The following is a 14,186-nucleotide window of genomic DNA, read 5'->3' on the forward strand; positions in this document are numbered from 1 at the left end:
TTAAAATTAGCACGAGAGCTTTTTGCCGACGGCTCTGACTCCCTGTCTTTTCCAGATACACTGAAAGCATGATGAATACGTATCAGTCCATGGGAGTACCGCCTAGTGCATCAAGTTTCGCACAATTCTACCAAGCCGCCTCTGCCGTTTCTGCCGCTTCCGCCGGCGCCATTGGGGTTGGGGTGGATTCACTTGGGAATGCCTGCACACAGCCCTCCTCCGGTGTTGTCTCCACCGGCGGTACGGGGCAGACCATAACTGACATTCCACGATATCCCTGGATGACACTCACAGGTTCGTGAAATCATTTTTCAATTACTGTCAATATTTGGATGATCTCTCTGCTAAATGGGAATATTTTTGAAAGATTCTAAAAAACTTTTAGTAATCTGTTAAAGATAGAATTTTTAGTTATGTTGAAAGTGTAAATGTTCGTAAAAAGGAGATTCAGTTAACCCTTTATGAACCATTATTGTGTTATACTCTAAAATTATCTAAAATATAAATTAATCGTGAACTGGAGGATTTGTTTAAATAATAATATTAATATATTTCTATCAAAACTTTTTAATATAAAATTTGAATATATATATATATATATATATATATATATATATATATATATATATATATATATATATATATATGATGTAAAATAAATAATAGTATAAATGATGTATTTTTTCAAGCAAAGTTTTTCGACAGATATTCAGTATAAATTTCTGGTCAATATAAATGATTTAACATGAATTTTTCTGATTTGATTACAAATAATTTTGCTTTAAATAAAATTTATTTATATTACCGGTAACTCCTGAATCATTAAAGGAATCACAGTAAGGTTTTTTTCACAAATATTTATGAATGTTTATTACAAAATTTATTTTATTTTAAGTTAATTTTATTGATTAAGCTCAAATGAGTGACTAAATTAATTAGAATGATTGGTTAATTAACCCTCATTGGCCCTTGGATCGAATAATCACTTTAATGGGCATTACAGCGTTTAAAAGAATAATAAACAGTTTAAGATTTTATAAACAAGACTTAATTTTTTCGTTTTTGAATTCACATTTAAAATCATATAATTTGGCATATTCCAGATTTTTAATAATATTATTTAAACTTTATTCTTTTAATTTCATCATGTGACATTTTTTGAAATTATATAATGATTTGTAAACAAGCACAATTATTTTGTTCAATTCAGGAAATTTATTGCGCTTGTTATTTAGAAATTAATATGATTTCCAGATAAATTTCAGCCCTCAATTTGAATCCTGCACCTGCAGTCTTTCTAGTATCACAATATGCGCTAGATTTTTGTTTGTTATGTATTCTCTGAGCCATGTACAAGCTCGTTAAATATATATTTATTTTCAATACTTCGGAGAAGGTTTTCACTTCAGGCTTCACACAGATTCTGATTTCGAAAACTTAATAGGGTTAACGGAACACCTATTGACACTTTAAGAATTTATCATGCCATACTTATTGACACTTTCACTACCGATTTAGGATATGAAATTTGAACGACTCTTTTTATAAGAAAAGGTAGATTACAGAAAAAAGATCATATTACTTGCATTTTGTCAGATACATTAAAAAAATTTCATCGTTTTGACAAAAGTGTCAATAGGGGTTCCCTGTCGAAGAAGTGTTCCATCGACCCCATTTCTTTCATATTCCTTTAACCCTTTAAGGACGATTGGAACACCCGCGTCCCATTAAGAAAATAATTTTTCCTGACTACCTAAAGTTATTTTTTTCCTTTGTTTGTACGTAATTGCAAAGTAGAAGGTTGAAGGAATCTAGGATATATTTTGCAAGTCTCCAGATATTTGCTATATAGTAAATTTTTAAGCTAAAAACTTATGAATTTTTAAATTATCATAATGCATATTGATTTTAAATATTTTTTATAATTCCAATTTTTTTTAAGTAAAATCATTTTGGTAAAAGAAATTACAATACTCAATCATAATATTTTTCACTAGAGTGAAAATTTTCATTCATTGGTATTGTCAGAAAAATTACTTAAATTTTTGGGCTATTTTTGTCCCTATCGCTCATAGAGGTAAAAAATACATCGAATCAGACTCTGTTGGATTTTCTAAGACTAGATGTTAGATCTTTTACTGATTTTGTTTATCGGTTTCATTTTTATTGCTGATTTTCGGTCAGCGAAAATTGTCTCGTCGTTAAAGGGTTAATGAATCTGATCTAATGGCAATATAATTTAATAGTTAGTCTTTATTCACATATTTTCTGAAAAAATAGGTCAGATTTATTAAATAAATATCAGAAAAATAACAATTGTTCGAAGCCAAAGTTGTATGCGGAGCCTGAAAGGCCTCCCCTATTAATGACTTTTTATAAACCATAGCGGAGAGATCATCAACTTCTGCATCTTAACAATAACTCGTATCCTCACAAAATTTAGTGAAATTTTCTGTAGAATTCCTTCATAAATTTCCAATTAGATCTTACTCGTAGTCATGGTTTAGCCTAGAGTTGTTGGAATTTTTAGATTTTGCTTGAGGGATTGTCAGGCGTGTGTATCGCAGACACGGAAGGCAGAGAATGCCTAACCCACATGAAAAGTGTTTAATGTCTTGTTAGTAATTTTCGGACAGGGTGACAAAAAAGGAGCCAAGTGGGGGGAGGAGATTATGTAAGCATTTGAGTCATTAAAGTCGAGACTTTTGTATAGTTCAGTGGAGATTAATAATAATAATTCGGCCGGCCAAAAAATGTTTCTCTCTCTCTCTCTCTGAGGAAGACACATTTTTTCATCTGATGGCCCCATTTTTCTCAATGTGAGAATATGCTAAAGTGTTAGTAATAAAAAAAAATAAAAGAGAAGTGTGTTTTCACAAAATTTGACATGAATTATCATATGGGCACATTTCTTAGTCGTCATGTGGCTCACACAGTGACATTGTCTGGAGGAAGTGACGAGAGAGAAAGCACAGAAGTATGTTTGTAGTAAATTAGTTAAATTGATAGCGATAGTGAACCACAAAAAATCGGTGACATTGAACTTGAGGTTCTCGAAATGCACAAAATATACCGATTTTTGGGACGATCGTGTCGATGGAGTCGCCGGGTCGAGCATATGCTGTATGAGAGACCACCCTGTTAATTTCATGCCTTGGATGGACAATTTTTGCCCTAGGCTGACTTTGCGGAACTGTGATTCCTGAAGAATGGGTACGACAGTGTGAGAAGACGAAAAAAATTGCGACTTATACAAATTTTCCGTCTCATAGAGCGTTGCCATAACACTTTCGCATCGGCCATCTAGGAACCCCATTGTATGGCCTTACAAATGTCACACTACATAACACTTTTCTCACACCACCAGCCACCCTCAAAAGCCCTGCAAAATACCGACGGTTCTACTATCGTGGGAGTGATGTGAGAAATATTGACTCGAACGCTCCATAAAGCTCCCCACAAGTTTTTTTTTTAGTTGGGTGAAAAAGCTCTTACCTTCCGAACTGAAAATTCTTTTTCCGGGTGTTCAGAAAAAATTACAAATGGGCATCATTGAGAGAAGAATTCACCCTCCGGATCCGGAAGAATTTTTCAGGGATCTAAAAAGCTCCCAAGGCAATGAAGATATGAATGAAAGAGAAAGAGATGCTATATTCTTTCTTCGTGAAATGAGTATTGTGATGGGGAAGATCTAGAGTGTAAGAAAAGGAGAAAAACTGTACGCGAGAGGACTATATGGCAATAATAAAAGAAAAAATTTATTATAAAACAAACCATAACCGTAAAATAAATCTATATTGTCCCATTTAACTGGTTTTTATTAAGAAAATTACGTCTATATGCAGAGGAAAATGACTTTTTTCATAGCCAACTGAGTCATTTTTATAAACAAACACACCACATATGATGCCTCAGTTGGTACGAAAACACGTGGAGAGCCACTATTTTAGCGCCCATCACTAGCGCATACCCATAGCTCTAGGATGATTGTTACGATGGCGAAAGGAGAAGAAATGGTCAAAGAAAACCACTATAGAGTCATCAATGGGAGTCACACTTTTACTATATGACCAACACCATGATTTAAGCTAGAATAACTTCTTTTCTTTTTCACCGAGAATGAATTGAAATACAGAAGGGTTAAAAAAGTATATTTAATATAAACAACTATTTTGTCAAAAATTTTATCGTTCTCTAACCGACCTTAACAAGCCATTTTATATTTAAGTTAATTAATTAATATATATTAATATTAGTAATAATTAGTAAATTAATTAATATTAGTTGCTTTGCATAATTTTGCTTTATTTCTGTTTCAATACAGTTGATTATAAAATATTTTTTACTTGGATAATGATGATATAGATCATCATTATCCAAGACTGAGACTGAGGCAAAAATTGTCAAAACGGATATTTTATTTTTTCACAAACTCTCAAGAAATCTGAACGATTTCTATTGAGCATATTCTTATAGGAAAATTACCGCTCTACCGTTTTCCGAAGATCACTTTTTTCTAGCTCGAAAAGAAATGCGGTTTTCGATCCATTTTGTATTATTTTTGTTCATTTTCTTCTTTTGTTTTTTTCTGCTGGGGCAAATTTTGTCAGGCATGGGGTATTTTTTGTCATTTTCTTTTGCTGGTATTACTAGCTTTCGTGAATAAAAAAGAATATCACAATAAAACAGATTGGGAATTTGGAAGATATGTAGGCACTACTTTTATTTAAAATTAAACTGACAAATTTGTGTGATTATTTAATTCAGTTACATGCACGTTTAAAATGTCTTAGAATATAACAGCTCTTTTATTTCTCTTTTCTTCTTAATAATTCAAATTTATTGTGGCAAACCTTTGTAGAACTGAACATTCAATATTGCATTCATATTAACAACGTTCTGGGAAACAACTCAACAATGAAAATAATTTTGATCAATAATAGTCCTCATAACTTATTTTTAAGGCATCGTGGGTGATTCCTGCCGTCATTTCCATCTGGATCTTGCTCAGTCTCTTTTAATCAATCAATTGTGGGTGATTTTGGGATGAAAATCCATACATTAGACACTCCATTAGCATACAAAATATCTTTCTCACTCTACCACATTGTAACTGTTTAGACAAGCTGAAATTGGCCATTTAGAATCTCATTCGCGCCCATCGAGTGGCTTTTTCTGCCGCACAAACGGAAATAGATTTGGAAAATATATAGATTCACCATACGCGAAACCATCTGTAAATGTTTGTGTGTGTTTAGCATTATTTATAAAAGTAATATTTCACGGACTTTTTCAATCATCAATTGATGTGTAATAAAAGTCATCACAAATTCAAAGTTTTTGGGATGTGAAAATATAGGTGAGATTTTTAAGAATCTCACCTAATATAATGTTTAGTTTAGAGTTTTTAAGGTGTTAGAAATTACATTATAGAGCTATGTATGCATGCACCAGGCGTCCCCATCTGATTACCTGTGCACATGCAGCATATGCTTTTTTGCTAAAATAAAATGGTATCCCTTATACAGGAATTTATCCAAATCTTTGCAAAAAATTACAAACTAGACTTAAAAAGGGAAGCAGAAAAATCCGAAAGAAAAAAAATATCAATGGGCAAAGAAATACACAGAAGCCCCCGCTCATTCACATTACACTAATTTTTGTGAGGCTATAACAATAATAAAAGTCAAATACTAGCAATAATCATCATAATTTGACATGGTGATTTCTTTTTGTATTCCTCTCTCACTCTGCCAACATACCGCTAAAGCGGTTGTAAGTAAAATAGAGGCTACAATTTTAATTAATCATCATCATATATGCTTTAAGAGTGTGGGCTATAAAAAAAGAGATTGGCGGTGTGTAAAAGTTCTGTAGAAAAAAAATAGTATACAATGGTATTAGGGAATTCTGTTGAAAACTGCGTGATAATACGTTTGTTAACACACCAATTTGGTGCTCAATAGTGTCGTGACACGACATATTAAAAATGCCCCCACAAATGTCATTTGCTTAAAGATTATTTCTATTGGAGGAAAGTTCATTACATTGTGCTATTTATCACGGGAGGCTAAAAACTTTATTGAGGTAGAGAATTGGGAATTCTCATGAGATATTTCATGATATGGAGATAAATTATAAAATAGCGTTTAGCATTTGTTAATTATCATTTGAGACTTCTCTTTGGTTATTGTAAGTAAATCGTTTGAAGTTTATATTATGTTTAGTGTTCTCGTTGAAGAGGAATGTGATCTTTTTTGTAACTTGCCTTCTCTCTCTGTGTGAAAAAGATCAATTTGTTTATTTTCTCAAGCATAAACTCCTCAAATTAAACATTTAACCACAACCCAGAACAATTTAAAATAAACAGGATATTTTTCCTCCACCCCCTTTAAAACGCTCATTCAATAAGCAAGCAGTATTTCTATTGATAGTGATTTTCTCCAGAAAATGACTTTTGTGAGGATCTTGAAATTGAATTTGTTTCTGTACAACCTTTTTAATGCTGAAAATTTAACACATTTTCTTGTTTTTAGCAGAGTGGATGAACGGACCCTTCGACCGTGTTGTTTGTGCTGATTTCAATGGTAAGTCCTTTTGCAATTTAGAGTAATTTTTAATCATCCCTTTTTAAGAGAAATTGTCCTATAAAACTCTTTAATAGTAAAAGTTGTTGATATTGACGCGCCCTCGGTTGAACCCTTTCAATCAAAAATGCCAAATGAGAGAAGATACCCATAAAAAACGTCCCTCAAACATCCAAAATAAGTAAAGAGTCTGGTGAAGCATCTTTGCGGCATGTCTGATAAATTAGATACCGGAACACATAAAATAGCATATAATAGTGATTTTTATGGTATAGTATTTCTGAGGCAATTGACATTTTAAGAATCTATTTTATGGTCTTTTAATGGGCTTTCTTTCTTTCCCCACACACTTTTCTCACACATAAGGCATTGAAAAATGAAAACAAGCCCTCATCCAAGCACTGCCTTTTCCTCCTTTGGGCCTGGGAATTACTTTCTAAAAAAAATATGTTTTGATTTGCGTCTCAAATAAAACTTTCACGTCGTAAAATATGTCACCCTTTCGTGTTCAAGAGACAATTTCCATTCTCTATTCCTTTTTTTTCACAAAAGTAACAAAAAAAAATCTGAGGGTGAGAAGGATTGCTTGAAGAACGAAGAATGTATACGCCCGTGCTGTAAAACTTTCCCAAATAGTTTTATAACCTCCACAAAATATTGTATCTGCCTTGCTTAAGAGCTCCTTCTCTGTGACCCTTTTGCTAGCTCTTAGCTTCTTCATTTTTACCTCTCTTAGAAAAATTCTTCCCGTGATATCTTTCTCACCTGTAGGACTTCTCATTTTGTATAAGGGGACGAATTTGTACAAGGTGAAGAGTTTCTTTTGCAATATTAAACATAATTTGCAAATTAAAATTTAAAGTTTTTTCAATATTTATGTGAGTACTCTTAAAGAAAATGTTTGTAAATATATTTGTTAAATGTTTTCCAAAAGTATACCTTTTGCTTATTTGAAAAAAAAAAACACTTGGTCATTATATAGAAGAACGAGAATAACACTCTCTTGGAATACTTTTAATAAACAGGGAATTCTTGTGCAAAGTTAAAAGAAATTTATAGGAAAATAATATTTTTGAAAACACTGGTTGCAAAACCGGCATTCTTCAAATCCAACAACGGTTAAAGCAAATTATTTTAAAGTGCATTTACAAAAAAAAAAACTGGCTGAACGAATTTTGTAGTATTAATTCATTTTTGCATTCAAGTAGCTCTACAACTTACTCGTATCTAAAAACGATTTTTTGGACAAGAAAATATAGAAAACCGGGTAAAAACGATTTAGAATCAATTTAGTTAGCACCTATTAAAAAAAAATAGATGTGAGTATGAAAGAATCATAAATATGTGCTTTTTTCGGCACTAAGGATATCCCATATGCATATTCTGTTGCCCGGATCATAGAATTACTATGCAAGATAATTATCAATAATTTATCATTAGGAGGAAGTGGGGCACCTTTGAATGCGGGATAGCTTTGAAATTGGGATTTTCTCCTATGTTTAAATGGAACTGAGCCATACCATAATGTAATTTAGCTTCTTAATCTGTTTGTGTAGCTAAATTATATTATGATAAGGCTCAATTTTATTTAAAAATAGGTGAAAATCCCAATTTCAAAGGTGCCCAACTTTAAAAAGGTTCCCGAATATCCCCTATTGTTTGTTTTTCGGTTTTTCTCATTATACATAAAGAGCTTATTTCTAATTTGTAATGGAGTTTTTCTCAGTATGTAAATGATAAATTTGTAAATTTAACGTTATGCTTTTTACAGTTTAAAAAGCATTAACCCTTTGAAAAAAAATGGGTTTGGTTTTTTTCTCAATATCTTTAAGTTATTTTTTCCTTAGAACATAATTAAAAAGTAGAAAGTTGTTAGAAACTAAAAATATATTTAGATAATTTTTAACTATTCGCTATATTAGATATTTGAGCTCAAAAGTGAGAAATTTTCATATACTATCAATGACGATTGAATTTTAATCTCATTTTATATTTCCATTTTTATAGCCAAAATCTCTTGGGTCATATATGTTTCGAATCGTCCTAAGGTAAAAAGAACACTGAATCTGTCATTATCGAGTTTTCCAAGGTTTAGGGTTTAACTTTTCATTTTTTTCTTTATCACTTTTATTTTAATTGTTGAATTTTGATCGGTATAAAGTTTCTCTTTCTGAAGGGGTTAATTCCGCTAACATAAAGTTGAAATGGCAACTTCAAAAATTGTGTGGTTCTTTAAGTATACCATAAAAAGTCTATTACTTTTTTTCTCTAAGAAAAACCTCTAGGGAAATTCAAAAATAGCCTTGAAAAGGCTAAGAAATTATTATTGTAAAACAGTGTCATGTACAAATCTCGCAATTTACAATTGCCAATTTATCGTGGTTTTATGCGGATAAATTACACCCTCTTTCTATTCCCATACAACGATGCAATTTAGCATTTTGTAGTGAAGCAACAAGAGTCTGAAAAATGAAGGGGTTGGATGATGATGCAAAAATTGCAGAAGGGTGAATGAGCACCCCAAGAAAATGGTTTCTCGAGGGGTGTGGAACTGTAGATCATTTTTATACTCAAGATGTGTCAAAACAGACCTAAAAGAGGAGGGTTTGTTGCTGGAAAGAAAAATGGCCGCGAAAAGACAGCGCCTTTGCAGAAGAGGCTTCTGGAGAAAATTATATTCCTTTGGGAGACATCAATTACACTTTCATTCTTTTGCCCATTCTTATGCCAATTTTTTCATCTCTCGAGTGTCCCATAAATAAGCAATAAGCAGCAATAAGCGTAGAAATATTACCTCTTGAACCAAAGAAGTACTTATATGAATTATTGAAAACAATCTCTTTGAATCACTCACATTGTAAATTCTATTTTAAAAGACCCACCAAGAAGTTTTCAGAGAATTTCATAATTTTACAATATTTATTGCGTAATTTTGTCATCTAATGCAAGACTATCGATTGTTGTGGCCACAATGTTGCCTTATGTATAAAGTAGGTGGTTTATTTGCATGAAATGCTCCCATAATCGTGCTCAATGGCCATTCTCTTGACACTTTGTCATCAATTGAAAATAGCCAACAATTAACATTTTGTCCCCATAATTGCAGTTATTATAACTCTGTTAATATGGCTGTTTCTCTGTTAGATAAGACGTGAGTTATTTGCTCAACCGAGAATTTTGTTTTGTTAGAGAGAAAAGAGCGTTTGAGAGCAGAAAGTTGAATATTTTACACGATCTCTTGCCCATGAAATTTTCAGACATTCGCCATGCGTCAGTGCAAGTAGGTTGCTTATCCATTTCCTTATCAAAATCACACGCATCATTTTTTACACGAATGATTTTTCCAATAATGAACAGAAACGTTTGGAATGACCAAACAAAGATGTTAAGCAAGTTTTGATATTTAGAAATAATAATAACGCTAATTTTTTATGATGAACCATTTGCGGAATGTATGAGCGTTTTTCAGTATAAAATGATCGACTTTTATTTTTGAGTATAACAAATGGTGAAGTATATTCAAATTTTGTAAGACAGAGGGAAGGGTAAAACCTTTGAAATAGGGTTTTTCTATTATTTTTTTTTAATGAAAGTGAACCTGATTATGATTTTATTTAGCTTCCCAAACCAATTATGAAATCACAATCACTTCCAACTAGGTTTTAAAATTATGGCGCAATAACAGTTTAAGATTAATCTATACCTAGGTGCTTGAAAATTGAAGCGAGACATTGTATTTACAATGAAACTAGATTATATATATATATATATATATATACAGAGAAAAAAAATACCCTAGAATCAATACTTTTTTGGGATACTTTTGGTATTAAAAGGGCTCCAATACCTCGTGGTATTAAATTCTAGGGTATTTTGGGATTAAATTCAAGAAAATCTCTGTCATTGATTTAATACCATAAATTCATTAATTTTCAATCGCAATGAGTATTGATTCTATCCTATTTTGGTATTGATTCTATCCCATTCTGGTATTGATTCTATCCCATTTTGGTATTGATTCTATCCCACTGTGGGATTGATTTTTATCCCACTATGGGATTGATTCTATCCCATTTTGGGATTGATTCTATCCCACTCTGGGATTGATTCTATCCCACTCTGGGATTGATTCTATCCCATTTTGGGATTGATTCTATCCCATTCTGGGATTGATTCTATCCCATTTTGGGATTGATTCTATCCCATTCTGGGATTGATTCTATCCCATTTTGGGATTGATTCTATCCCACTCTGGGATTGATTCTATCCCATTTTGGGATTGATTCTATCCCACTCTGGGATTGATTTTAGGGTATTTAGGTATTGATTTTATCCCATTCACGTATTGATTAAAAAGTATTCCTTGGAATCAATACCTCGTTAGTATTGATTTTAGGGTATTGTGGTATTAATTTTATCCCATCTTTGTATTGATTTTAGGGTGTCTTTATCCCATTTCCGTATTGATTTCAGGGTATTTTTATTCCAGTTTTCGTATTGATTTTAGGGTATTTTCATCCTATTTTTCGTATTGATTTTCATCCCCCTTTGGTATTGATTTTAGAGTACTCCAGTATTGATTTTTTTATCCCATTTTGGTATTAATTCCATTCCAGTGTAGTATTGATTTTCGCAAAGTCCATTGAAGAATCCATATTTTTTTGCATCGGCCGAGATTCGATCTCACAACTTTGCAGCAAATCTTCACTTGAGAGTCGACGCCTTAGCCAGTTGCGCCACGGGGCTCCTTGAATTTCCTTTATTACAGCACAATGAGTTTCTAATTTCATCCCATTGTGGGATTAATTTCATACAATTTCAGTATTGAGTTTAGGGTACTCCAGTATTGATTCTATCCCACTCTGGGATTGATTCTATCCCATTTTGGGATTGATTCTATCCCACTCTGGGATTGATTCTATCCCATTTTGGGATTGATTCTATCCCATTCTGGGATTGATTCTATCCCACTCTGGGATTGATTCTATCCCACTCTGGGATTGATTCTATCCCATTTTGGGATTGATTCTATCCCACACTGGGATTGATTCTATCCCACTCTGGGATAGATTCTATCCCATTTTGGGATTGATTCTATCCCACTATGGGATTGATTCTATCCCACACTGGGATTGATTCTATCCCATTTTGGGATTGATTCTATCCCATTTTGGGATTGATTCTATCCCACTCTGGGATTGATTCTATCCCACTCTGGGATTGATTCTATCCCATTTTGGGATTGATTCTATCCCATTCTGGGATTGATTCTATCCCACACTGGGATTGATTCTATCCCACTCTGGGATTGATTCTATCCCATTTTGGGATTGATTCTATCCCACTATGGGATTGATTCCATCCCATTTTGGGATTGATTCTATCCCACTCCGGGATTGATTCTATCCCATTTTGGGATTGATTCTATCCCACTATGGGATTGATTCTATCCCATTTTGGGATTGATTCTATCCCATTCTGGGATTGATTCTATCCCACACTGGGATTGATTCTATCCCACTCTGGGATTGATTCTATCCCATTTTGGGATTGATTCTATCCCACTCTGGGATTGATTCTATCCCATTTTGGGATTAATTCTATCCCACTCTGGGATTGATTCTATCCCATTTTGGGATTGATTCTATCCCACTATGGGATTGATTCTATCCCATTTTGGGATTGATTCTATCCCATTTTGGGATTGATTCTATCCCACTCTGGGATTGATTCTATCCCATTTTGGGATTGATTCTATCCCACACTGGGATTGATTCTATCCCACTCTGGGATAGATTCTATCCCATTTTGGGATTGATTCTATCCCACTATGGGATTGATTCTATCCCACACTGGGATTGATTCTATCCCATTTTGGGATTGATTCTATCCCATTTTGGGATTGATTCCATCCCACTCTGGGATTGATTCTATCCCACTCTGGGATTGATTCTATCCCATTTTGGGATTGATTCTATCCCATTCTGGGATTGATTCTATCCCACACTGGGATTGATTCTATCCCACTCTGGGATTGATTCTATCCCATTTTGGGATTGATTCTATCCCACTATGGGATTGATTCCATCCCATTTTGGGATTGATTCTATCCCACTCCGGGATTGATTCTATCCCATTTTGGGATTGATTCTATCCCACTATGGGATTAATTCTATCCCATTTTGGGATTGATTCTATCCCATTCTGGGATTGATTCTATCCCACACTGGGATTGATTCTATCCCACTCTGGGATTGATTCTATCCCATTTTGGGATTGATTCTATCCCACTATGGGATTGATTCTATCCCATTTTGGGATTAATTCTATCCCACTCTGCGATTGATTCTATCCCATTTTGGGATTGATTCTATCCCACTATGGGATTGATTCTATCCCATTTTGGGATTGATTCTATCCCATTTTGGGATTGATTCTATCCCACACTGGGATTGATTCTATCCCACTCTGGGATTGATTCTATCCCATTTTGGGATTGATTCTATCCCACACTGGGATTGATTCTATCCCACTCTGGGATTGATTCTATCCCATTTTGGGATTGATTCTATCCCATTTTGGGATTGATTCTATCCCACTCTGGGATTGATTCTATCCCATCGGGAATAAGAATGTCTTAATAATATAAAACTGATACCATAATCGTAGAATCTATACCTCAGTGGGATAAAATCAATAACCTATTGTCATTTTGGAATCGGTTTGGGTAGAAGGATGGTAATGACATGTCTTGTACGAGTGTTCTGTATTTAAAGCGAAATATGAAGGTGTGCTGTCTTGTGCCTGGTTATTAGTGCAAAAGGGCTGCAGTGGATACAGTGTACACACACGTGTTTTGTAACCTCAAAGAGGATGCTAATTTTTAGCATAAAAGAGGATTTTGTCCACTGCATCTCTACGAATCCGTCAAGGCAATTAATGTGATAAAAAAGTTCCTAAAATTTTAACATTTGGAGAGTAAAGATGACATTTCTCACTCCTCAAATTTCAACAATATTTCCAAAAACATAACGGAATTCATGTGAAATTTACTTTTCTTAAATTAAGATAAAAAACTTTAGAGAATATATCAATTTAATTTATTGTAAAAAACCTTTCTTCACATAACCTCAAATTTTACAGTTTGAACTCAACCGTCGTTCAAATTTGTGTAGTTCAAATTTGATGAACTCGACTGTACCATTATCTGTGAGACTTTTCACAATAAGACACTGCAAGTGACTAGATTGCCTAATTCTTGGCTATTTGGGGATTAGTGGAAGACATTCTTTTTCTTCCTCTGAGCTCGGTATTTCTTGTATAACACAACAAAGACCCATGTCGAAAGCCGAGCACTGGGCTCTGAAGAAGGCATGGACATGAACACTTCATGCGGTGAAGGGGAGGTTTGGCAGTGGGACACTTAGGAAGGCTAAATTAAATACCGAAATGGGATAGAATGAATCCCAGAGTGGTATAGAATCAATCCCAAAATGGGATAGAATCAATCCCAAAATGGGATAGAATCAATCCCAGTGTGGGATAGAATCAATCCCAGTGTGGGATAGAATCAATCTCAGAGTGGGATAGAATCAATCC

General features: G+C 33.6%; 1 protein-coding gene across 7 annotated transcripts in view; it reads left to right on the plus strand.

The window, feature by feature from the left end:
* LOC129799803 (homeobox protein abdominal-A-like) overlaps positions 1-14,186 on the plus strand; it is a 167,212-nt gene that overhangs the window by 124,429 nt on the left and 28,597 nt on the right. For 4 of the 7 annotated variants that reach the window (XM_055844026.1, XM_055844029.1, XM_055844030.1 and 1 more), the window contains 2 exons: positions 56-294; positions 6,540-6,587. In XM_055844026.1, the coding sequence (XP_055700001.1) occupies positions 56-294; positions 6,540-6,587 (287 nt within the window). Of the gene's footprint in view, positions 1-55; positions 295-6,536; positions 6,588-14,186 lie in introns of all 7 variants that reach the window. The other 3 variants (XM_055844025.1, XM_055844023.1, XM_055844028.1) reach the window with 1 other exon arrangement.

Source organism: Phlebotomus papatasi, chromosome 1 (genome assembly GCF_024763615.1).
Source record: "Phlebotomus papatasi isolate M1 chromosome 1, Ppap_2.1, whole genome shotgun sequence".
NCBI classification, from domain to species: domain Eukaryota; kingdom Metazoa; phylum Arthropoda; class Insecta; order Diptera; family Psychodidae; genus Phlebotomus; species Phlebotomus papatasi.